This window comes from Apodemus sylvaticus, chromosome 7, assembly GCF_947179515.1.
Source record: "Apodemus sylvaticus chromosome 7, mApoSyl1.1, whole genome shotgun sequence".
NCBI classification, from domain to species: domain Eukaryota; kingdom Metazoa; phylum Chordata; class Mammalia; order Rodentia; family Muridae; genus Apodemus; species Apodemus sylvaticus.
The window spans coordinates 113682779-113708519 of record NC_067478.1 but is presented as its reverse complement, the minus strand read 5'-3'; the positions used below and the strand labels follow the sequence as shown (position 1 = coordinate 113708519).

Sequence of the window (25741 nt, the reverse complement as noted above, 5' to 3'; positions counted from 1 at the left end):
CAAGATTCTGTTTACTCATTCCTCATAAAAGTTCTGTTTGCACAAAGTCCTCCATACACACAGCCAGCAGAGACAAGTGACAGAGCCTCACTTCCCCTCTTTTTCCTTTTTGTTTTTCAGAGATGTTTTCCCTATACCAGGGTGGTCTGAATGACACTATGTAGACATAGATCACTTTGAACTTATAAATTTCATGTCTATACCTCTGAAGGTCTGGTTTATAAAATTGCCACATCACAGTACATTTTATGCATAATAGATGATCAAACTCATATTTTAGAAATGGTACACCAAAAACTGAACAATGGCTTCCAACTGAGCCACAGGCACCCTCCAAAACTAGCTTTTCTTTAACAAAGCTCTCTGGACCACAGGTTATGTAACATATAACATAAATCTAGCTAACATGTAACCAAGCTCAGCATGTTCACAATAATGATGCCTTCTTCCTCCTAACTGCTGCCTACAGAGAACCACTGAATGCTCACATTCTCAGCAGTATGGGGACCTTGAATGAAGTCCTCCTGGATCTCAGAGTTTAGCTCACACTGCAGAGCCTCATGCCAGGGGCTAAAGAGATCACTCAGTGGTTAATATTCCCTGATGCTTTTCTATAGGACACAGGTCTCTTTCTCTTTCCAACATGCAAAAATCAGCTAGCGATACAACTGTCTGTAATTTCAGTTTTAAGGAACCCAACAGCCAATTTGAGGCTACACAGGAGCCACAGATGCAAGTGCTGCACATATGTTCACAAAGGTAAACACTCATATACCTAAAGTAAGCAATTTGTCTTTTAAAAATCAATTTCTAAAAATCCAAGTCAGCACAGATGCCTACCAAGCCAAGCCTGGAGCTCCTGAGAACACATGGTGAGTGGCAATTTGTGCTCACACGAATGTTGTCTACATGCAAATCTTTTATTTTTTATGTGTAGTACTTTTATTTTTGTTCTATTAAATATCTTGATTTCAGAGGAGAGTGGGTGGTTTTGTTTATGTTTTTTTGTTTTGTTTTGTTTTCGTTTTTGTTTTTGTCTTTTGTTTTTCAAGACAGGGTTTCTCTGTATACCACTGGCTGTCTTGGAATTCACTCTGTAGACCAGGATGACTTCGAACTCAGAACTTCACCTGCTTCTGTCTCTCAGATGCTGGGATTAGAGATGTGTGCCAACACTACCCAGGCAGCACAGTGTTTTTAATTTTTCATTTTTCACGCTTTCATTGAAAATAGATTCTTTTCTTTTTTAAATATTTTTATTTTCTATATTCTTTGTTTACATTCCAAATGATTTCCCCTTTCCCGGATCCCTCCTCCCCATATGTCCCATAAACCATATGTCTACACAAATGGCCTCACCCTATTTTTTTAAGTTAGGAAACTACTATATTTAAAAACAAATTCCAAATTCTTCCCAAGAGGTAGCTTATAGTGTTGCATTCAAATATAAGTATACTCAATATTTACACAAAATGTTTCTAAAATGTGTCTTAACAGACTTGGAAATACATACTGCGCTGGCATTTTCTAGCTTCCTCCTGAAATTTAAAGGAGAGAAAAGAGTATGCAGTGTAGGTCACACTAGTTTCTGTTTGCATGGGTCTTTGAAAAACCTATCAACTTGTCTTAAATGACAGTCAACATAGGTAAGTATTTTCAAGTGAAAGATTATGTGTTAGCACATTCTGTGATGGTGTCACAAAAGACTGGAATTTCTTAGTCATGTCACTTTCCACTTTTCCTATGTCAAAGACCACATTAACTAGCACTCTCTGTCTGTCCTCTGCCCAGTGTTCACTAAGTCACACTGCAACATGCTTCATCATCATTAGAACTCAACTGTGGAATGAAACCCTTAGGCAATATGGTCTCAATTATTTATACTACTGCTCATGTGTTAAGTCTTACCACACAGCATCCCCACCTGGACTTATGACACTTCCTCCACAATGACTTTTGTGGAACATACTGCATCTAAGTCAAAAGACCCTGACAGGCTTGTCAAATTCTAAATGGAATTTATAAAGTTTTCTGAAAGAGGAACCTATTTCTCCAGAATAAGAGGTCCTATCACACAGGCTGTGATACTTGACACTGGGTGCTTTGGTGCTCTTGTACTTGGTGCTTGGAATTGTACTACTTGGTCAAGACCCAGCTAGTACAATTCCACTTTTTCCCCGCTTAGGCTAAGTCTCTAAGACCTAAGATAACTCTGCTCAACATTGTTGCTAAAAAGGGATTTTGACTGAAAAATAAAATTGCCAAAGTAACATTTCTACTATGAAAAAGAAAGGTCTTCTTACCAATTCCAGAGTTTTTGAGGTACTTTTATTGACATCTGGTGCAAATGTCTTGTCAGTATTCTCACGTATGTCTAGGAAACAGTAAGTGACAGATCACAGTACTGCTTACAACTTTTGCAGCATCCTTGTTTGGTGTGGGTAAAAATGTGTTGACTTAAAAATGCGTGTGACTAGACCTAATGAGCCAGTTGCTTAGGTTGCTGCTAGCTTGTCTTTTCTTGGAGGCAAATTAAAGAAAGACCTGGAGAGATATGAGTAACAGAAATGCTACATTTCAAGACAGGGGGAACCCAAAGTAACATACAAATCCATCTTTGATTGTGTATTATTAAATTAAGTTTTCACATGTATTTTGTTTGGTGGGCTAACTTTTGTGTTTCAGAGAGCAACTTATAGGATCTGTTTCTGTGCTTTTCTCATGTATGTTCTGGAGATTTCAATTTCAGGCCATTGGGCTTGGTGGAGTCAGCCATTTCCTTGGGAAAAACAACTCCCCTTCCTAAGTGTGACCTAGGACACTCACATTACCCTGGGCAACTCTGCCCATCCATTCAGACCATGTCGATCCAGAGACAGGAGGAGTCTACAGTCTTGGGCTGTCTTGTTTGCCCTCATCTAGGACCCTTAGCCCATCTCACTTCGCAGTTCAGACACAAGTAATAGCCAGATCCGTTTGCTTTCTGGAATAGTCTGAAACGGGACTGTTGACTCACAACTCTGTATCCACAAATTCCTCAAGACCCAGGTAGAAGTTGGATCTGATATTTATTTTGGTAAATCTGACTCTATTTGCCCTGCTGCCTACCCCCAGACTCAGGCCAGGGATTATATGCATTCAGTCATATATGCATTCTGACTTATTGCAGCTATATGTCAGAACCTTCATCTAAGTGTATAGAAATAGAAAAACTAAAATTATCCCTATTATAAGGTGATGTTTTGTTTAAGTATAGATCTCCAAAACCCCAAGAGTAATAAGCAACACTTTCAGCAAAGTTCTAGAATACAAATTCAACCAGAGATCAGGTGTCTCCTCACTTGATAGATCAGAGGCTCTGATATCTTGATTACTGCCAAATGTCAGTTCTGGTGGAGAAGCATAGGTTGGAAATGAGATCTAAATTAACACTAGGCCTTTACTTAGCAGGACATTGCAGGTATAGTATTTCTCTCAGAGTACTATCCAGTTCTATTGCCATTTTGTCAATCCAACAACTCTACTATGTTGGTACCACAAGGAGGAAGAGTTAGCAGTGAACAGAAGATCATGTATGAGCTGCTTTAAGTCCTGAAAATGACAGGAAGGGGCTCTGTTCCTGTAGTATCATTGATTAAGCCTACACTGCTAGATTATTACCTATGGTATCCTGTGAGCACAGGAAAAATACATGGTACCTCTTCAAACAGACGGCCTCTATCCAGGTTAGTACACAAATTGTAGACAATACTTCATGGTTATTGTCATGGTTAATCTCAGATGTCAAATAGATGATATTCAGATACTGGACAGGCAAGTATTAGATTATAGCATTAGGTTTAGCTGAAGTGGCAAACCAAACAAATTCTGCATGACGTTATTGCTTAGGATAGAATTATGACTATATAAAAAGAAGAAAGAGGACTGAAAACAAGCATTCATTCTTCTGATTTTTGTTTGTTTGTTTGTTTTGGACTGGGTAGTAGTTTAACTCTGTTACAAATACCTGCCTCTGGGTACAGCTTTACCCTGTTTATGGTCTATACCCTTAAATTTCATTGAAAACCAAGCCATTCCTTCTTTAGGTTGTTTTCATTATAATATTTTTGCCACAACTGGGAAAATAGGTTAGTCAGATAGTAAAAGTAGCTACTGCGAGCAAAAGCTTGTACATTAGACAGTAGCACTGGCTGAAAAGAGCAAGTGTCTTAGGAAAGAGCATCTTCAAATAACAAATCACACTTACAGACTTCCAACACTACCATTTTCCTTACCTTTACTGATATCTTTACCACATTCTTACTCTCTCTAATTCCAATGTGTAACACGACCATTCTTAGGAACCTAGCTACTAAGATCAGAGCAGAACTTCTGGTACTTCACTTGAATTTTACCCTCAATCATGAGACATTCAAGAATTGCTATGCCAAGTAACTGTGAGAGAAAGTGTGAGAGAGTGTTTCAACCATTCCTGTCTATACCACGGGGAGCCTCAGGGACTCACAGAAGATAAGCCTCAGCTTTCTACCAGTTCAAGCCATTGAATTAGCATGCAAGGTGATACAAATTCATTTAAAAATCTGGGGTATATTTACACTTATGATTTTATATACATTTATATATACACACATATATATGATATATATAGAACATTATTCATGTATGTATATATTCATGTGTAAACATAGTATTAACTTATCTGTAAATTTACATATGAAACCAGATAATTTGTAGCTATAATACAAATTTGGACATAATTATAAAATTCCCATAGTACCTTTTGTTTTCATTTCAGTTGTTTTTGCAGAAGGAGCCCCAGAGACTGATGGTCTCTCTGTGTCCTGAGAGGTTACAGGTGCATTTTGACAAATTCCCCTTAAGAAGGAAAAAACTGAGAATACAGTTACAACAAGGAGTCATGTCAGCTTATGGTAGAAAACACAGGACAACTAACAACTCTGAGTATTTGTGCATTAGATCTGACTGCTTGTTCCAGGTCCAGTCATCAGTGAGACTGGGGCTTCAGGAGGATCAATGTATGTAGTGTACAATCAGTTAGGCACTGAATGCACATCACAGGAATCACAGATAAAGCCTAAATATAAATGGATATGAAAACACAGAAGGATGAGCCACATGACTGAGCAGCCCGGGTGAGTAGCCCAATGCACACCACTCTAAACCTTCTTAAAGCCATATGGACACAGGGAAACCCATGGAAAGCCTTCACCCACCATCTCTCCACTATGACATGAAGACTTTCTTCTAGGTTGGTTGAGAAGGACTTCCCATAAAACTAACTAGGCTAGAACAGATCTCTTTAGTATATACTATAGGAAAAAAACAAAGGCATTGCTGGAGTACCCTGCAATGTCTATGACATGTCAGAAGACCTCAGCTACATAAGAGCAATCATACCCGGAGCCAGGAATACATTTACTCCAGGACACTGTAGAACACTTGTTTTCTCTTCATTCTCTGCCCAGCCTTTATAGATTACATCTCATGGACAATGTATGGTATTGCCTTAATGGGATGCAGGGGGGTAAGAAGCTGTGAAAACCTCTGACTTTTCACCCAAGGCTACAAAATGAGAGCTGTGTTCATGCCTCAGTGGCCATCTTCTCTGACAGAAACAACTGAAGATACGCACAGTCTACATTTCAACACAAAGGAAGCTGTGTGACTCCTGGATTAGTAAATAGGGCCTTCTTCAACCATCCTCAAACTGTCACCTGCCTCTGAGTGACTGAGTCTTATCATTGGGGAACAAAATTGGGAGGTACCAATCATTGCAGATGTCTGAGTCATGACTCAGACTCCAAGTCAGTCCAACCCAGGTCTCACATGAAGGTGTGAAAATGAGAGGTTATTTTTATCTGGCCACACCAAGATAAACAATCCCTCTACTGGAAGAGACTGGAAAGGCAGTTTGGTTTCATGTTAGGTGACAAATGACTCTTCATGCAGTGTCCAGATCCCATTCTTAGGATCTGTGGTCTGACTAGAAGCATGTGGGCTTTTCTACCTCTCATGCTTGTGGATGGCTGCAGGCAGTGAAGAGCTTTTTCCCACTTAGTAGTCATGGCAGTGTCTGGGCTCTCTGTGATTCTGACCTACCAAAGGCAGATGCTGGAGAGATGGAATATAGGCATCGCTAAGTCCTTGCTTCAGCAATTATCTGTTGATCTGCATGGATAATATCATCACTCACCTCTGCTCTGGTTTATTCTTCACTAGAGTGCCACCATAAAGAAATGAATGCACCACATGTGATGAAGTTTCAACTCGTATTTTGTAGGTAAACTGTGTACTCTAATTTGTTACTGCATTACTTTATCATTGAACTGGGTAATCAGGTGCCTATCTTGAGGGAAACACAGTTAGACACTGCCTGGTACAAATCATCCTAAACAACACAGCGAAATCTTACTTGAATCCAGTTTTTCTTTTAACTTAACATAACAAGTAAAAAAAACCCAAATAACTGCATACAAGTTTTTCCCAGTAGGTGAGATAGAGCACCGTTGTATACTAGACAAAAGGATATCCAGTGTTTATACTATTCCTTTCTAAAATGTATCTTAAGAGATTCTATAATACATACTGCGTCTATGTTTTTTAGTCGCCACCTGAAATTTAAAGGGAACAGTATGAGGCAAAGGCCATGCTGCATTCTGTTTTCATGGGTCTTTGGAATTCATGTCATTGGTATGGTGCCAATGAAAATGGGCAAGAGTCCTGTATATTAATATGCTAAATGAGGGCGTCACTGAACAACTGGGGCCCTATAGTTTATGCCACTTCCCACTTTTGCTGGTTTGAAGGCCAGATTAAACAACAGTTTAGTCTCTTCTGAGTATTTTCTAAGCCACACTGTAACTTGTCTAGGTTTCTTTATAACCTGATTGTGAGGTTAATCCTTTGTATACCAGGGACTCAATTATTTACACCAATACTCATGTCTTACCACTCAACATCCACTCACTGCAACCTTCCGTCTCAGTGGAATTCACGGTGTATATATTCCAAAGGCTTCATTAAAATGATGAGAACTAGAAGTGGTTGTCAACTTCTGAGTTAAAATTGTACATTTATCTAAAGAGGAACTTTTTTCTTCAGTACAAATGGCTCCCCCACATAAACTGTGCTAAAAGACACTGCAAACTTCTATGTTTACTTGTATTAGGAATAAGCTTTTACAATTCCATTTTCTGTTCATCCTAAGCAAACCCTTTAATACCCATGATACACCTGTCTTTAGTTAATCAAGTGACATATCTACAACAACATAAGGAAACAATGTAATGTTTTTATAATAGAAAAAGGAAAAGCCACTTTACCTTCTCAATCCCCACTGGTGTCTCTCCCTGTCCTCCAGCTGAAGGTGCAGCATCAGGATTTTTAGGTACCACTGCAAGGAGAGGAAGTAACTGTCGATACACAGTTGTGTTTTTAATTACCCTTAGAATCTTTGCTTGAAGGGTACAGATGTCTATGAAGTTGGTATCTGTGACTATATCTAATTATTAAGCAGAGTTTGCTTGCTGCTCATTCCAGAAATGTGGATCACATGGTTGGAAAACAAAGTGTTGCAAACAGAAGAATGGAGGATAAAGGAGGCGAGAACATATGGATGTCTTGACAACAAAATCTGATTCGATATGGCAGAAGGTTCTTATTGTGTAAAGATTATATAAATCTTTTAAAATGAGCATTGCATTTACTCTGGTTGGAGGAACCATGGTTGTTGCTCTGAGAATGTGGAGCTTAGAGGAGATCTTCAGGGTCTGGTTTTCTCCTTGCACCGAGTGAGTGCTGAAGTTTAACTGCAGGTAGGTCATCAGGCTTTGCTGAAGATGCCATTACACACTAATCCAACTCATATTTTTCTGATACTATAAGCTTTATGATCAAGCCTCAGAACACTGTCACTTCCGTTTTTGGACTGGGAACAATCCATACTTGTTCTTGTGCCATGTCCACAATCTACATATGCTCATTCAGCAATTATCATTAACTATGTAGCTCTATGCTGGTATGGTCATATTTCATTGTAAATGTTATTAGGATGAGCATCTCTAAAAAAATTTTTTTGCCTATGTTATGTGTGCATTACTCCCTAACATTATCATTTCATGTATTTTTATACTGTGCTAAGTATTGTCAGTATTTTATGGAGATTAAAGGCACATGGAGAACATGTATGGGTTACAGCCCTAAAGGACATATTGGATATAAGGGCTGTTTAGTTTCAGATATTTATGCACTGGTGGGTCTGGGGAAAATTCTAAAAAAAAAATGCTCAAGCAACAGCATATAATAATGCAACTCTGTAAGATATGTCTAAAAAATAAAGGGAAGAAGCATGGCATCACTTTCTTAAATTCACATTATCAGAATTTATCCAAGTATCACTTGGAGGAACAAATCATGAATTCCATGATCTTAAATTCAATATTGAGTTAGCAGAAGCAGCTGGGAGACAATAAATCTGAGGATAGCTGGCAACAATGATATAATCAAGTATCAAGTACCAACATATGGAATTACCACACATAAAAGAGCAAAATGAACTTCATGTCTCAAATTCAGAGGTAGCACTGGACAGGATTCAGAATAAGAAAATATGTCCTTTTCTTTGGTGGAGGGGCATTTTGAGACAGGGTTTCTCTGAATACCCTTGGCACTCTGTGTTGCAACTCACGCTATAGACCGAGCTTGCCTAGAACTCAGGTATCCAGCCCAGCCTCCTGACTGCTGGGTTTCAAGGTGTGCGCCATCACTGAGCAGCTTGGAAACATTCTTTTCAGTAGGCATCGTGAACTCACTGCAACGAACATGTGCATACAAGAATACACTGTATCTGTGTGTGTGTGTGTGTGTGTGTGTGTGTGTGTCCAGTTTCACAAGGACTCATGAATACAGTGTGAGTGCTGCTTCGAAAGGACACGTGAATACAAGAACACAGTATCTATTTCCTGTACCTGCATCCCCACCTTCTTCTCTTATTCCACCTCTCATTTTTCCTCCTTATTGACCAAGAAAATCTTTAATTTCTTAATATCTTATACACATGTGATTTTATTTTTTACATAAAAACCTAGACGCTCAAATGAAAAAGGAAAGCACCCTGTCCTTGTCTTCATCAATGTAATGTAAGACATTTAATGTGACAATTATATTTACTCACATCTATTTTCTGCCAATGACAAAATCCCATGTTCCTCCATGGCTTACATGGTGTCTTAATTTAAGGTGTGCTTTGCTGTGACCAAACACTATGATCATAACCAACTTGTGGTGGCAAGAGTTTGTCTCAGGATACAACTCTCTCTTCACACTCAGTTCCTGAGTAAGAGCAAGAACCGGGACTCAGGAGCAGATTCAAAGGCCATGCAGGAGTGCTGTTCACTGGCTTGCACACCAGAGCTCACTCAGCCTGCTTCTTGTAGGACCCAGTATAATATATAACATAAATTTATCAAGTGTGTGTAACTGAGGTGCCTGTCAAGTAGAACATGAAGACATGAAGGTTAAACGAGGGCATGGAATGGCATGACCTATCATTCTCCTTTTTTACAACAGGCTCTTTCACAGAATCTGGAGCGAGGCTGACATCCAGCAAGCACTGGAACTGCCTCTGCCCATCCCCCCAGCAACATAGGATTACAAGTTTGAATAGCTTTGTCTAGTTATTTTGTGTGTGAGGAGATTCCAACACAGTTCATCTGCTTTGAAAGCAAGTGCTCTTTCTCAAAAACCAGTTAACTACACTGAAGATAATCTTATGAAGCTATGTGCAAGGGTGTGCTGATTTTGTGTGCAAATCTTTCAAATGGAATCACTATAAATGGCTTGTTAGTATGTTAAAGGGCCAGCAAATATCTTCAATAAAATTATGGAAGAAAACTTCCCTAACATAAAGAGAGAGATGCCCATGAATATACAAGAAGCCTACAGAACTCCAAACAGACTGGACCAGAACAGAAATACTTCCCGTCACATAATAATCAAAACACCAAATGTACTAAACAAACAAAGAATATTAAAGGCAGTAAGAGAAAAAGGCCAAGTAACATATAAAGGAAGACCTATCAGAATCACAGCAGACTTTTCACCTGAGACTATGAAGGCTAGAAGATCCTGGGCTGATCTCATGCAGACTCTAAGAGAACACAAATGCCAGCCAAAACTACTATATCCAGCAAAACTCTCAATCACTGTAGATGGAGAAACTAAGATATTCCATGAAAAAACCACGTTTACCCAATATCTATCCACAAACCCAGCCCTACAAAGGATAATAGGAGGACAACACCAATACAAGGAGGGAAACTTCACCCTGGAAAAAGCAAGATAGTAACCTTTCATCAAACCCAAAAGAAGTTAACCAATCAAATTTAAAAAATAACATCAAAAATGACAGGAAGTAACAATCATTATTCCTTAATATCTCTTAACATCAATGGACTCAATGCCCCAATAAAAAGACATAGACTAACTGACAGGATGCTGCTTACAGGAAACACACCTAAGGGTCAAAGACAAACACAACCTTAGAGTAATGGGCTGGAAGACAATTTTACAAGCAAATGGTCTCAGGAAACAAGCTGGAGTAGCCATTTTAATATCAGATAAAAATGACTTTCAACCCAAAGTCATCAAAAGAGACTCTGAGGGACACTTCTTGCTGGTCAAAGGAAAAATACAAGAAGAACTCTCAATCCTGAACAAATATGCTCCAAATGCAAGGGTACCTTCTTTCGTAAAAGAAACTTTATTAAAGCTCAAAGCACACATTGCACCTAACACAATAATTGTGGTGACTTCAACACTGCACTTTCCTCAATGGACCGATCAGGAAAACAGAAACTAAACAGGGACATAATGAAACTAATTGAAGCTTTGGACCAATTAGATTTAACAGATATATATAGAACATTCTATCCTAAAGCAAAAGAATATACCTTTTTCTCAGCACCTCATGGAACCTTCTCCAAAGTCGACCATATAATTGGTCACAAGACAGACCTCAACAAATATAAGAAGATCGAACTAATCCCATGCCTCCTATCAGATCACTATGGAGTAAAAGTGGTCTTCAATAGCAAGAAAAACAACAGAAAACCCACATACACGTGGAAATTGAACAATATTCTACTCAATGATACCTTGGTCAAGGAAGAAATAAAGAAAGAAATTAAAGACTTTTTAGAACATAATGAAAATGAAGACACAACATAGCCAAATCTATGGGCCACAATTAAAAGCAGTGCTAAGAGGAAAACTCATAGCCCTGAGTGCCTCCAAAAAGAAAATGGAGAGAGCATACATTACCAGCTTAATGACACACCTGAAAGCCCTGGAACAAAAAGAAGCTATTTCACCCTGGAGGAGTAGAAGGCAGGAAATCATCAAACTCAGGGCCGAAATCAATTAAGTAGAAACAAAGAGAACCATACAAAGAATCAACAAAACCAGGAGCTGGTTCTTTGAGAAAATCAACAAGATAGATAAACCCTTAGCCAGACTGACCAAAGGGCACAGAGAAAGTATCCAAATTAACAAACTTAGAAATGAAAAGGGAGATATAACAACGGAAACTGAGGAAATCCAAAAGATCATCAGATCCTACTACAAGAGCCTGTACTCAACACAACTGGAGAATCTGGAGCAAATGGACAATTTCCTTGACAGATACCAAATACCAAAATTAAATCAGGACCAACTAGACCATCTAAACAGTCCAATAATGCCTAAAGAAATAGAAGGAGTCATAGAAAGTCTTCCAACCAAAAAAAGCACAGGACCAGATGGTTTCAGTGCAGAATTCTATCAGACCTTCAAAGAAGAGTTAACACCAATACTCTTCAAACTATTCCACAAAATAGAAACAGAAGGAACACTACCCAATTCCTTCTACGAAGCCACAATTACGCTGATACCAAAGCCACACAAAGATCCAACAAAGAAAGAGAACTTCAGACCAATTTCCCTTATGAACATCGATGCAAAAATACTCAATAAAATTCTTGCCCACCGAATCCAAGAACACATCAAAACGATCATCCACCATGATCAAGTAGGCTTTATCCCGGGAATGCAGGGTTGGTTCAATATTCGGAAATCCATCAATGCAATCCACTACATAAACAAACTCAAAGAAAAAAACCACATGGTCATTTCATTGGATGCTGAAAAAGCATTTGACAAAATTCAGCATCCTTTAATGCTTAAAGTCTTGGAAAGAACAGGAATTCAAGGCCCATACCTAAACATAGTAAAAGCAATATACAGCAAACCGGTAGCCAGCATCAAACTAAATGGAGAGAAACTTGAAGCAATCCCACTAAAATCAGGGACTAGACAGGGCTGCCCTCTTTCTTCTTATCTTTTCAATATTGTACTTGAGGTACTAGCTCGGGCAATTAGACAACATAAGGAGGTCAAAGGGATACAAATAGGAAAGGAAGAAGTCAAACTATCATTATTTGCAGATGACATGATAGTCTACCTAAGTGACCCAAAAAACTCCACTAGAGAACTCCTACAGCTGATGAACAACTTCAGCAAAGTGGCAGGTTATAAAATCAACTCAAGCAAATCAGTGGCCTTCCTATACTCAAAGGATAAGCAGGCTGAGAAAGAAATTAGGGAAATGACCCCCTTCACAATAGCCACAAAGAGTATAAAGTATCTTGGGGTGACTCTTACCAAACATGTGAAAGATCTGTATGACAAGAACTTCAAGACTCTGAAGAAGGAAATGGAAGAAGACCTCAAAAAATGGGAAAACCTCCCATGCTCATGAATCGGAAGAATCAATATAGTTAAAATGGCCATTTTGCCAAAAGTAATCTACAGATTCAATGCAATACCCATCAAAATCCCAACTCAATTCTTCACAGAGTTAGAAAGAGCAATTATCAAATTCATCTGGGATAACAAAAAACCCAGGATAGCTAAAACTATTCTCAGCAACAAAAGAAAGTCTGGGGGGAATCAGTATCCCTGACCTCAAGCAATACTACAGAGCAATAGTGTTAAAAACTGCATGGTATTGGTACAGTGACAGGCAGGAGGATCAATGGAACAGGATTGAAGATCCAGAAATGAACCCACACACCTATGGCCACTTGATCCTCGACAAAGAGGCTGAAAACATCCAATGGAAAAAAGATAGCCTTTTCAACAAATGGTGCTGATTCAACTGGAGGTCAGCATGCAGAAGAATGCGAATTGATCCATCCTTGTCTCCTTGTACTAAGCTCAAATCCAAATGGATCAAGGACCTCCACATAAAGCCAGACACTTTGAAGCTAATAGAAAAGAAACTGGGGAAGACCCTTGAGGACATCGGTACAGGGAGAAAGTTTCTGAACAGAACACCAATAGCGTATGCTCTAAGATCAAGAATTGACAAATGGGACCTCATAAAATTACAAAGTTTCTGTAAGGCAAAGGACAACATCAAGAGGACAAATCGGCAACCAACAAATTGGGAAAAGATCTTCACCAATCCTACATCAGATAGAGGGCTATTATCCAATATATATAAAGAACTCAAGAAATTAGACTCCAGAAAACCAAACAACCCTATTAAAAAATGGGGTACAGAGTTAAACAAAGAATTCTTACCTGAAGAACTTCGGATGGTAGAGAAGCATCTTAAAAAATGCTCAACTTCATTAGTCATTAGGGAAATGCAAATCAAAACAACCCTGAGATTTCACCTTACACCAGTCAGAATGGCTAAGATTAAAAATTCAGGAGAGAGCAGGTGTTGGAGAGGGTGTGGAGAAAGAGGAACACTCCTCCACTGCTGGTGGGGTTGCAAATTGGTATAACCACTCTGGAAATCAGTCTGGCGGTTCCTCTGAAAGCTGGGCACCTCACTTCCAGAAGATCCTGCTATACCACTCCTGGACATATACCCAGAGGATTCCCCACCATGTAATAAGGATACATTCTCTACTATGTTCATAGCAGCCCTATTTATAATTGCCAGATGCTGGAAAGAACCCAGGTATCCCTCAACAGAAGAGTGGATGCAAAAAAAATGTGGTATATCTACACAATGGAGTACTATTCAGCCATTAGAAACAATGAATTCATGAAATTCTTAGGCAAATGGATGGAGCTAGAGAACATCATACTAAGTGAGGTAACCCAGACTCAAAAGGTGAATCATGGTATGCACTCACTAATAAGTGGATATTAACCTAGAAACCTGGAATACCCAAAACATAATCTACATATCAAATGAGGTACAAGAAGAAAGGAAGAGTGGCCCCTTGTTCTGGAAAGACTCAGTGAAGCAGTATTCAGCAAAACCTGAACGGGCAAGTGGGAAGGGGTGGGTGGGAGGACAGGGGGAGAGAAGGGGGCTTAAGGGACTTTCGGGGAGTGGGGTGGGCTAGGAAAGGGGAAATCATTTGAAATGTAAATAAAAAATATATCGAATAAAAAAACAAAACAAAAACAAAAATGTCAGGGCCATGAGAAATACACACACACACACACACACACACACACAATTTTAAACCTTGAGTATTGAGAGGGTGGCTTACTATAAGCATAGATAACTGAACATAGGAGTACATTTTGCAAGTGCAATGAAATCCACAAGGATTTACACATTAATAAAAGATTGATAGCAAAGAAATTGAATTCATCATTGAGACAGCACAAATCATTCTTGTTCTCATGGCAGTCACAAGCAGTTCTTCAGTATTGGTTAGGCTTTCATGCTTCTTTAATAGAAGCCTCTGGACAAAATAACCACAAAGAAAGGCTTGGTCAGGCCACAGTTGTTTTCATTCTGTATTTGTGCTGCTGAGATTGACCCCGGGCAGGCATGCTATAATAAATCCAAGACCCTAGGCAAAGGGACATCTAAAATATGGAAACATTGGCAATCCTTCCTCCATCACCTCTCTCTCCTCAATCAGCCTGTCCCACTTAATTCACAGTGGACACAACTCAGAGCTTCAGAACTGTTGCATGGCCTCAGTCTAGGACCATCATAATTTGTTCAGGAAGTATCTGACCTATTCTAATTATTTCATCCAGCAAATCAGTATAGTTTTTTCTGGACTGAAAACTAATTGTAAGATTTTTTGGTTGGTGGTGGTATAGGTATCTCCCTCTCTCTCTCTCTCTCTCTCTCTCTCTCTCTCTCTCTCTCTCTCTCTCTCTCGGGAGGCTGCAAGAGAGTGACTCAGGACAGACCCTTGTGAGGAAGAAAGAAGAGCGTGGAGAGTGGAGACAGAGTGCTCAGGAAGCAGGTTAATAGAATCTACATGTTGCTGAAAGTTGTAGAACCAGTTTCCTTCTGAGGACATTGGCTTGTATGGGAGTATGGCTTCACAGTCCTGCCTTGCAGTCACTGAATGGAAACAGATGGTAGGGCCTGTAGCCTCTAGTGCACTTGGTGGTAGGTTTAAGGTCATCTGGCTTTGGATCAATAACTCTTGTGTGTTTCCACACCTACCACAAGTTTTTATTTCCTAGCACTCTGAGCAGCCTCTCTCCCTCCCTTCTCAACTTTATAGCAACATTCATAAATACAAGTTGTAGGGGCTGGAGAGATGGCTCAGCAGTTAAGATCACCGACTGTTCTTCCAGCGGTCCTGGGCTCAATTCCTAGCAACTACATGGTAGCTCAGAACCATCTGTAATGGGGTCTGGTGCCCTCTTCTGGTGTGTCTGAAGAGAGCAATGGTGGTGTACTCTTATGTACAAAATAAATAAATAAAACTCTTTAAAATATAAATAAAATAAATACAAGTTGCAAATCGATTTCTCTTCTGTGTTTGCCATTACTCATAAGATGCTGATGCAAAGAATCAAAGTCGTTGCATGTATGGAAAGACGAAAATGGAAGGAGAAACAGTTGATATTTCTAAGGATGTGAATTATTTCTACTTATCCACCACTGGTGCATCAGCTTGAAGCTGTCAGACAAACATAGCTCCTCATCTCCATGCATTCAGCAGCTGCTTTCACTGCTGCATACTTAGGTGAGGAGACTTAACGTCCAAATCAAAGTTTCAACGTTGCCTTAACCACTGATTTCACAATCTCCACTTAGCTCTCAGAGTTGCTTATCAAGGCTCAACAAAATGATATATTTTCTCTTAACTTCAAACTGTGCACTCTGGAAGTTCTGTACTCACTGGGTCAGGGGGTCACTGAGAAGCCAAATCATCATTTACCCATAACAGAATGAAGAGGAGCATCATGAAGCACCTACATCTCAGGAGACACAGTAACAGGAGCAGTATTTAGGTCATCTATGTTAACTTCACCCTGAGCCTCTAAGGTCAGTCTAGATGGCTTCCTTTTCCAAGTTCAGGCAAAGCCACAATAAACAGGAAGAAGGATTTGTCTACAACTGAGATGAGGCACTGTCAGTCTAAGGTTAGTACTACTAATTTCTCCCATGATTTCTAACCAGATAAAGGGTAATATACATGATATACAAAGATGGTTTAAGGACTAGAGATGTGACTTGGGAATTAAGAACCCGTGCTGCTGATTCAGGGGATCCCAGGTTCCATCCCAGCACCTGCACCAGGTTGCCTGTAACTCATGTTCTCGGGGATCCAACACTCTCTTTTAGCTTCTGTGGGTATTCATGCATGTGATACATATATACACACTCAGGCAAATGCAAAGAAAAAATAAATGGATTCTTAAAAAGAAGTATATACTGAGTTCGATTTAAAGCTGTATTGTTTTTTATCAGAAATTATAAATTGATGAAAGGAGCTAACTTTTTTTCCTCTCAGCCTAGCATAACCACTTCTCAAGTGTACTACTGCCAGAGTGACTTTGATGAGCTTCTAGTTCCCACCTACTTACAGGGAATCTGGTTTCTCCACATCCTCTCATTTTTGACTTTTAAACTGAATCATAAGAGGAACAGGAAATGGTGTGTTGCTCTGAAACATTTTTCTCCTTCACAGTGTGAACCTTGGCTTTCACAGACAGCCCATGCACAAAAAGTGACAAGAAGGAAGGACACTGTGACATGATGCAAACAGAATTTCCAGCAACCTCCAGATATGATTGAGGCTCCTCCCCTGGCAGGCCCTATCTTTGCAGCCTTTGCCTCCTCTGCCTCTACATGGACAGCTCCAGGCAGCTCTGCCAGAGATGACTGCCTATGAATTCATAGTATATCCACTTCCTGGCTGAGAACAATCTTCAGTATGTCCTACAGGCACCTGCCTTTGAATCGGCTCCAAGTGAGACATCCAGAGTTCTACAAAGAGTCGCCTTCTCCGTTCAGAAAGAAGTTGAAAAGAAGCAGAAGCCGTTCTTGAATGACTTTCATGTGGAATCCATAGATACTGCCAGAATAATATTCAGCCAAGTGATGGAAAAAGTATTTGAAGATGGCATCATTAACTGCAGAAGAATTGTAACTATATTTGCCTTTGCAGGAGTTCTCCTTAAAAAAACTTCCACAAGAGCAGATTGCCAGGGATGTGGGTGTGTACAAACAAGATTCCAGTTTTGTGGAAGAATTCATAATGAATAACAAAGAAGCATGGATACAACAGAATGGAGGCAGGGAATGTGTAATGACATTTTCTAGATAGATAGATAGATAGATAGATAGATAGATAGATAGATAGATACATAGATAGATACATAGATACATAGATACATAGATACATAGATACATAGATAGATAGATAGAATTTCTTTTTTATTATATATATTTTTTATTTTCTATATTCTTTGTTTACAATCCAAAAGCTTTCCCCTTTCCCAGTTCCCCCCTCCCCATATGTCCTGTAAGTCCTCTTCTCTTCATCCATTCTCCTATCTCTCCTCCTCCCTGTCCTGGTACTCTCCTACAATGCTGGGTCAAGCCTTTCCAGGATTAGGGCCCTCTTCTTCCTTCTACATGGGAGTCATTTGATATGCTAATTGTATCTTCAGTATTCAGAGCCTCAGGGCTAATTAATGTCCACTTATCAATGATTGTATTCCATGTGTATTCTTTTGTGATTTCATTACCTCGCTTAGGATGATATTTTCCTGTTCCATTCCTTTGCCTAAAAAAAATCATGAATTCATTGTTTTTAATTGCTGAATAGTACTCCATTGTGTATATATACCACATTTTCTGTATCCATTCCTCACTTGAGGGATACCTGCGTTCTTTCCAGCTTCTGGCTATTATAAATAAGGCTACTATGAACATAGTGGAGCATGTGTCCTTATTGCATGCTGGGGAATCCTCTGGGTATATGCCCAGGAGAGGTATAGTAGGGTCCCCCAGAAGTGTCATGTCCAGTTTTCTTAGGAACCACCAGACTGATGTATATAGTGGTTGTACCATCTTACAATCCCACCAGCAGTGAAGGAATGTTCCTCTTTCTCCATATCCGTGCCAACACCTGCTGTTTCCTGAGTTTTTAAACTTAACCATTCTATATCTATCTCCCTATCTATCTATTTTTCTATTTATCTATCTATCTATCCATCTATAGATATATCTATATCTATGAAGATAAATAGATATAGATATACTTTTTTCTATATATATATACATAGATACTATATATATAATTTTTCTAATGAAGAATAGGAATGAAAAGTTTCCTTACTGATTAAAACAAACAGCAAAATAACAGTCAAAGGACTTCAGTCTCTTTATTAATTAAGATGCTCTTAATTAAAATTAAGCAAAACAAAAATCCCCTGGGTTATTTCCAGTGTCCCTTACTGGAAATAAATGTTTAAAATTAAGATTTATACATTTATTTTATGTATGTGAGCACACTGTAGCTGACTTCAGACACACCAGAAGAGGGTATCAGGTTCTGTTAGAGATGGTTGTGAGCCAGCATGTGGTTGCTGGGATTTGACCTCAGGACCTCTGGAAGAGTGTGTTCCTAACTGCTGAGCCATCTCTCCAACCCACCCCCAACTTTATAGTTGGAGTACATTTGTGTCTCCAGCTTTAATTCAGGCTGTGAGGTCTGGGCTTGAGAATATCATCATTATTTTTTTAACCATATCTTCAATATCAGCAGTGCAGATCCCCAAGTGCCTGCCTTTTTCTAGGGTCTATTTCTTTCATTTTTTTATTCGATATATTTTTTATTTACATTTCAAATGATTTCCCCTTTTCTGGCTTCCCACTCCCTGAAAGTTCCATAAGCCTTCTTCCTTCTCCCTGTTCCCCCATCCACCCCTTCCCACTTCCCTGTTCTGGTATTGCTTCTAGGGTCTTTTATGACATTTGAGAACTAGTACAGAAGATCTGGTATTAAATATTGTCATATGTACTTTATTGTGTTGTAATAGTCAACCATATGTATGGTTTTGTACATTCATTACTTACACACCAAGCTTTTCCGTTTTCTTAGCACACTCTCATGTGTGGATAACCAGACTCCCTCATGGCCCTTTGTCACTAGGGATTAAATCTAGAGCCTAACGTGGTCTGAGCATATGTTCTATCAGTGTACTGTATCCTTAGCCTCATGGTTAGTCCTTCTGGGAAATATTTTACAAATTGGTATCTTGTCTATACATGGAAGTGCCCATTCTGGAACATAAAAAGGAAGATAAGAGGACCAAAACTTCAAGGTAATCTTCAACTACACAGTAAGGCAGCAGAAAGCCACTTCTGGGCACATGAAGGGCCCTTTCATCTCCCCCACTCAAATAATACATAGATTTTGCTTTTGTCAACCCAGGGCACTAAAATAACATTTTAAAGGACATTTTTTTGGCCTGAGGAAGTACATCAATTGTAGAGTCCCTGTAGTCTGTGAGCAAGATCTCTAATTCAACCTCTAGCACCATGAATAAAAATTAAAAGAGTTCTTCATGTGTTTTGCTGTATGTACATGCCATTGAAGAGCTTGTCTCTTCCTGCTGGAGAATATTTATTTAAGTTATTTAGGCCTTTCCCTCAGTATAGGCATGTTTTCTAGGGTGGATATTTGCTTGTAGAGTTATTTAATGATGGTGTATATCCACTTTGAAATGACTGGAGTTTTCTCTTCCATGGTGGATCTACTAATTTATAAACCTGCCATAAACATAGTAAGAGTGCCCAGCATTGCCCTGGTGCAAGGAGGTGAACATGAGTCCTAGTAGTCTATCACATTCCTCCACTTTGTTACACTAAATACATACACTTAGTTAGTTTGTGTTCATTCATTTCCCCTTGGTTACTAGTACAACTTCTCTTCATGCTGAGCATATATTCATATTTATTGACTAATTCTTAGAACTGCATGTTCCTATCTTTTACCCAGTTTTCAATGGCTTTATTAACTTATAGGAAGTCTGAAAACTTTAATATGTGAGATTATTTTTAGTTTGTTTCTTATCTTCTAAAAATGTTTATGTCTTCATTAATTACAAGTATTTAAAAGTTCTATGCAATCAACTGTATTGAACACTGGCTGTTCCATTTCTATTTTGTTATAAGTCTGCTTGCTTAGTGCTGTCTTACTGTAAGTCAGTCCACCTTCTCAAAGACTCTTCTTTCTAACTTGGCCTGATTTGAGTCTAGCTAAAACATTTCAGATACTATGTTTCTTCTGGTTGGCTCTGGGAGGGGCTCAGAAAAACTTCTGCTGCACTATGTACACCTTAAGTGAAGACAAGTGTCTTCTAGCCCAGAGGTCATAAATGAGCCTATGGCAAAGAGCCTCACAAGCTCTATAGGTTTACACTATGCTCCCATTGTCTAGCCCAGCATGAGAAAGACACAGATTATTTGTTACTCTAAAATCTAACTCCTTACTAACATATTGTATGAATTATCTTGGAGTCACAGAGATATTAGCGTATATATAGTAGGAAAACACTACCTAATAGAGGTATGAAAGAACATATCTCTATCTCTCTCTCTCTCTCTCTCTCACGTGCGTGCACGCGTGCACACACACACACACACACACACACACACACAAACACACGCACACATGCACTGTTCAAGAATCTCCTATGCAGGTTCTCAGATCTTTTTTTTTACAACTGGGAATTTATGTTGCCAACATGATAGAAGAGGTGTATGAAAGTGGAATTGTAAACATTTTCTGATAAATTTGTAGCTTTACATGGAAAATATTTCTGATAAAATTGAAGAAATAAACAGAAAAACATGTTAAAATTAAAGATCATCATGGAAATTATACAGATAAAATGATAGGCATAAAGATAATTTTAAGTTGATTGAAGGTGGAATTATAAACATTTTCAGATAAGATTTACATGGAAAATATTTCTGGTAAAATTCAAGAACTATATAGACAAACACATTATAATTGACTATTTCATGGAAATTTTTACATATAAAATGGTAGATATAAAAAGTTTTTCTAAATTAATTGAAGGTGGAATTAAAAATATTTGTGATAAAATCCAAGATTTGCATTAGGAATACATTTAAGACTACCACTATTATAGCTATATAAAATTTTCCATGATAATCTTCAATTCTAACATGCTTTTCTACATTTTTCTACAATTACATCTGATATATTTTCCATGTAAATCCTCACTTCTATCATAAAATATTTCTATTCCATATTTCAATTAATTTAGCAATGTTTTACTGGCTAATGTTGTACTGGCTAGTTTTGTGTGTCAACTTGACACAGGCTGGAGTTATCACTAAGAAAGGAGCTTCAGTTGGGGAAATGCCTCCATGAGCTCCAGCTGTGGGGCATTTTCTCAATTAGTGATCAAGTGGGGGAGGGCCCCTTGTGGGTGGTACCACCTTCAGGCTCGTACTCTTGGGTTCTATAAGAGAGCAGGATGAGCAAGCCAGGGGAAGCAAGTCAGTAAGAAACATCCCTCCATGGCCTCTGCATCATCTCCTGCTTCCTGACCTGCTTGAGTTCCAGTCCTGACTTCCTTTAGTGATGAACTGCAACGTGGAAGTGTAAGTTCAATAAACCCTTTCCTCCCCAACTTGCTTCTTGGTCATGATGTTTGTGCAGGAATAGAAACCCTGACTAAGACACATGTCTACCACTTTACTCTTTAATTTTCCATGAAAATTGTCAATTTTAACGTGTTTATCTGAAATATCTTACATGTAAATCTTTAATTTAAAAAATAAAAAAGGGAAAAAGGGAAGAGGTGTTTAAGATCATTTTAAAGCAATCTCAGTTCTGTATTCCAGCTAAGAGAAAATTTTACATATAAAATGGTAGATATAAAAAGTCTTTCTAAATTAATTGAAGGTGGAATTAAAAATATTTGTGATAAAATCCAAGATTTGCATTAGGAATACATTTATGACTACCACTATTATAGCTATATAAAATTTTCCATGATAATCTTCAATTCTAACATGCTTTTCTACATTTTTCTACAATTTCATCTGATATATTTTCCATGTAAATCTTCAATTCTATCATAAAATGTTTCTATTCAATATTTGAATTAATTTAACAATGTTTTACATGTCTAGCACTTTACTCTTTAATTTTCCATGAAAATGTCAATTTTAACATGTTTATCTAAAATATTTTCCATGTAAAACTTTAATTTAAAAAAATAAAAAATAAAAAAGGGAAAAAGGGAAAAAGGGAAGAGGTATTTGAGCTCATTTTAAAGCAATCTGAATTCTGTATTACAGCTAAGAGAAATGACTTATTCTGCTGGTGGCAAACAGTGCTACACAGTGAGCCAGTAGACACAGGCATGACAAACTGGTAGAAAACACACAGCCACATGTCTATGCCAATGGTCAGGTGGCCCAGTAGGATGGGGAAATAGATATTTTACTTTTTTTTTCTTTTTCCTTTTCTGAAAGGAAACTGCCCCAAACTGATCAAAAAAAAAGCATGAAACCTATCTTCTCATTACACTTGAACTATGCCTGGAAACGCTATGAGAATTTCAGAGCCAGATGTGGTACAGAAGCAGAGCAGAGATAGGAAGAGCACTAACTCCAAGTACAACAGAGCTGGCTTCATTTCAGGGCTCAGGGCTCCATCCATGTGACTGCAACAACATATCTAACTTCTCTATACTTTGTTTCCTCCTTGGTAAAAATGGGCCATATTGCAGCCTATCCACTAGCCTTGGCATAAGGATCACATATCTTCCTTACACACAAAGGAGCCAGAGCAATTCCTACAGATGAGCACTCAGTACAACTTTAGGACTATTGTTATTACTAAAAAAATGCTAACATTAACACTAACACTAATACTAATACTGCCTAACTCCCATTTAGCAAATATGAGTATATTTAGACTCCAAAAGTTGCACAGTCCACTTGAGTTAGGAATTAGTCAGCATGGACCTCAGGTGCACTAAGGGGTTAATTAACATTTTTCCAAGTGTGTCCATAACATAAAACAGCTTGAAAATAATGGAAGTGAAAAAAATCCAGAAAATCCAACCAAAAAAAATCCCTTCCCTCTGAAGAATGAGAGTCTGTTTTTTCTTTTTGTTCCATCCCAGATGGTAAATAATTATATTTGTTTAGATTACATAAGGATTCAAGCTTTTATTGATCAACAAATCTGTCTACATTAGATCTGTGCCTCTGATTGCCAAAATGAAGTCACACAGATACATAATATTTTAATGGCTGGAATCCCACTAGGTATCCTGAGCACACTTAAAAAGTTCTAGGTCTACAGTAGATCCAATATTCTAATTAGTTATTCTCACAAATATGTAAAAACAAACAAAGAAAAAGCATTAACCACTGTGAAAGTAAGTATTCTGGGAGGAACATGTGGACCACAGATAAGAAACGAGCAGTCACCCATCTTTTACATTTAATATCATTGTGATATTTGTCTTAAGTTAGGGTTTACTGCTGTCAATAGACACCATGGACAAGGTAAATCTTATAAAGGACAATATTTAATTGGGGCTGGCTTACAGGTTCAGAGGCTCGATCCATTATCATCAAAGTAGGAGCATGGCAACATCTAGGCAGGCATGGTGCAGGCAGAGCTGAGGATTCTACATCTTCACCTGAAGGCTTCTAGTTGAAAATTGGCTTTCATGCAGCTGGGATAATGTTCTTGAAGCCCACACCCACAGTGCCACACCTACTCCAACACCATACCTTCTAATAATGCCAAGCACATACAAACCATCACAATATTCAATTGCAATAAAGAGAAGACACATTACCATGGAAAAGCACTAGCATATACAGCTTCCTATAATCATGTGTAGACAGTAGAGAAGAAAGGCCTGACAGTGCAATGGAAAGTTCCAGGGCAGTAGCTGTATATGAGGGAACTCTTGGCTACCGTCAGAAAACTCACACATCCACCCTCACAATCAAGGAACACACCAACCCATCCAGCTAGTTTCTCTCTATAGTGGTGAAATGTTGGGCAGGTGGTGAGGAGACTAATGATCACCCTCCTTCAAATATACAACAAGAAATGCACCTTCAGATCCAATGTCATAGCATCTCTTCTTTAACCAGGCATTGTTACAGACTCCTACAGTCCATTGCTCATGGTCTTTCAAATCCAGTGCCCACTAATATTTCCCAGTGGTGAAGCTCTCTGCTCCCCAGGAAGCACTACAGGATCCAGCTAAATCCAGAAATGGATTTTCTGACATCAAAAACTAGGCTTGGGTTGCAATTGAATATGATGAAATTTTGAAAGAAAATTTTCACTGTGGGAAGAGACATTTTACTTAAAACAAATATTTACATTTATCAGGTGATAGAGAGAGACAGATTCCTAGACATTTACTGGATTTTAAAAATAGAAAATCTAAGACTGGAAGGGTAGCTATAGCTCAGGTAAATCAAAGTCCAGAAGTTCACCCAAAGAAAGACAAAGACTACATAATGAACAGTTTTTTGAAAATCTGCAGAAGCTGCAGAGGTGTAAGCCATAGCACAGTTCTGTCAGGGGCTTTACTTACACCAGGAAAACAAGTTGTGTGCAACACAATGAGGACCCCCCTGAAGGCTGTACCCCTGAGTCTCTATGAAAAGTTATTCCTAAGTCCTAGGTCAGGATTGTTTTCATCTTATTGTTTTGATTTTCATCCCACTATGCAGATTTGTACGACAGATAAATCTAAGCATGTATTAGAAGTTGTTCCCTAGTAGCAATTATCTGCATTTAACCCTGATACCTCTGATATTCTTTATCTGTGATGTTACAATCCATATTTTGATCTCCCAGTGTAATTCAGATTGCCCTGTGTCTTATCAACTTGTATTATTTTTATTGCCTGGGATATATGGCTTTGTCTGTTTGGATTTGTTTAATGAACATTTCTGTAATTTCTTTGAGATAGGACTTCTTGCTATATACCCTTGACTGGCATGGAAGTTACTATGTCAATCTATTTGGCCTCAAACTCATGGGCAGTCCTCCGGATGCCATGTTTTTAATACTGGGGTTACAAGTGGGTGCCACTATATCTTGTGAATTTTTAATCTATGGAATATAATACACTTTAAAAATTCAACTGATAGCTGAGCATGGCTTCACATGTCTTTAATTAAAGCACTCCAGAGCCAGAGGCAGGTGGATGTCCGTGAGTCCAAGCCCAGCCTGGTTTACAGAGCTGGTCCCAGGATAGCCAGGGATACAAAGAGAAATACTGTCTCCAAAATAAAAAATCAATTGCTAAAATATTTAATAGAAAACATACAAATATTTTAATCGATCTGAATTAATCATTCTGTGTGTCTCAAGGAACACATGATACCATATTTTTCAGCGTGAATCATGTACATCACTAA

At 38.5% G+C, this 25741-nt stretch overlaps 2 protein-coding genes across 2 annotated transcripts in view; one reads left to right on the top strand and one right to left on the bottom strand.

Moving 5' to 3' along the window:
• Window positions 1-25741, bottom strand: part of LOC127689387 (uncharacterized) — a 488686-nt gene that overhangs the window by 257334 nt on the left and 205611 nt on the right. The window lies entirely within an intron of this gene.
• Window positions 16405-17551, top strand: LOC127689498 (bcl-2-related protein A1-like). The gene is made up of 2 exons (XM_052189207.1): window positions 16405-16425; window positions 17186-17551. Exons 1-2 carry the CDS (start codon window positions 16405-16407, stop codon window positions 17549-17551), a joined length of 387 nt encoding a protein of 128 aa, XP_052045167.1.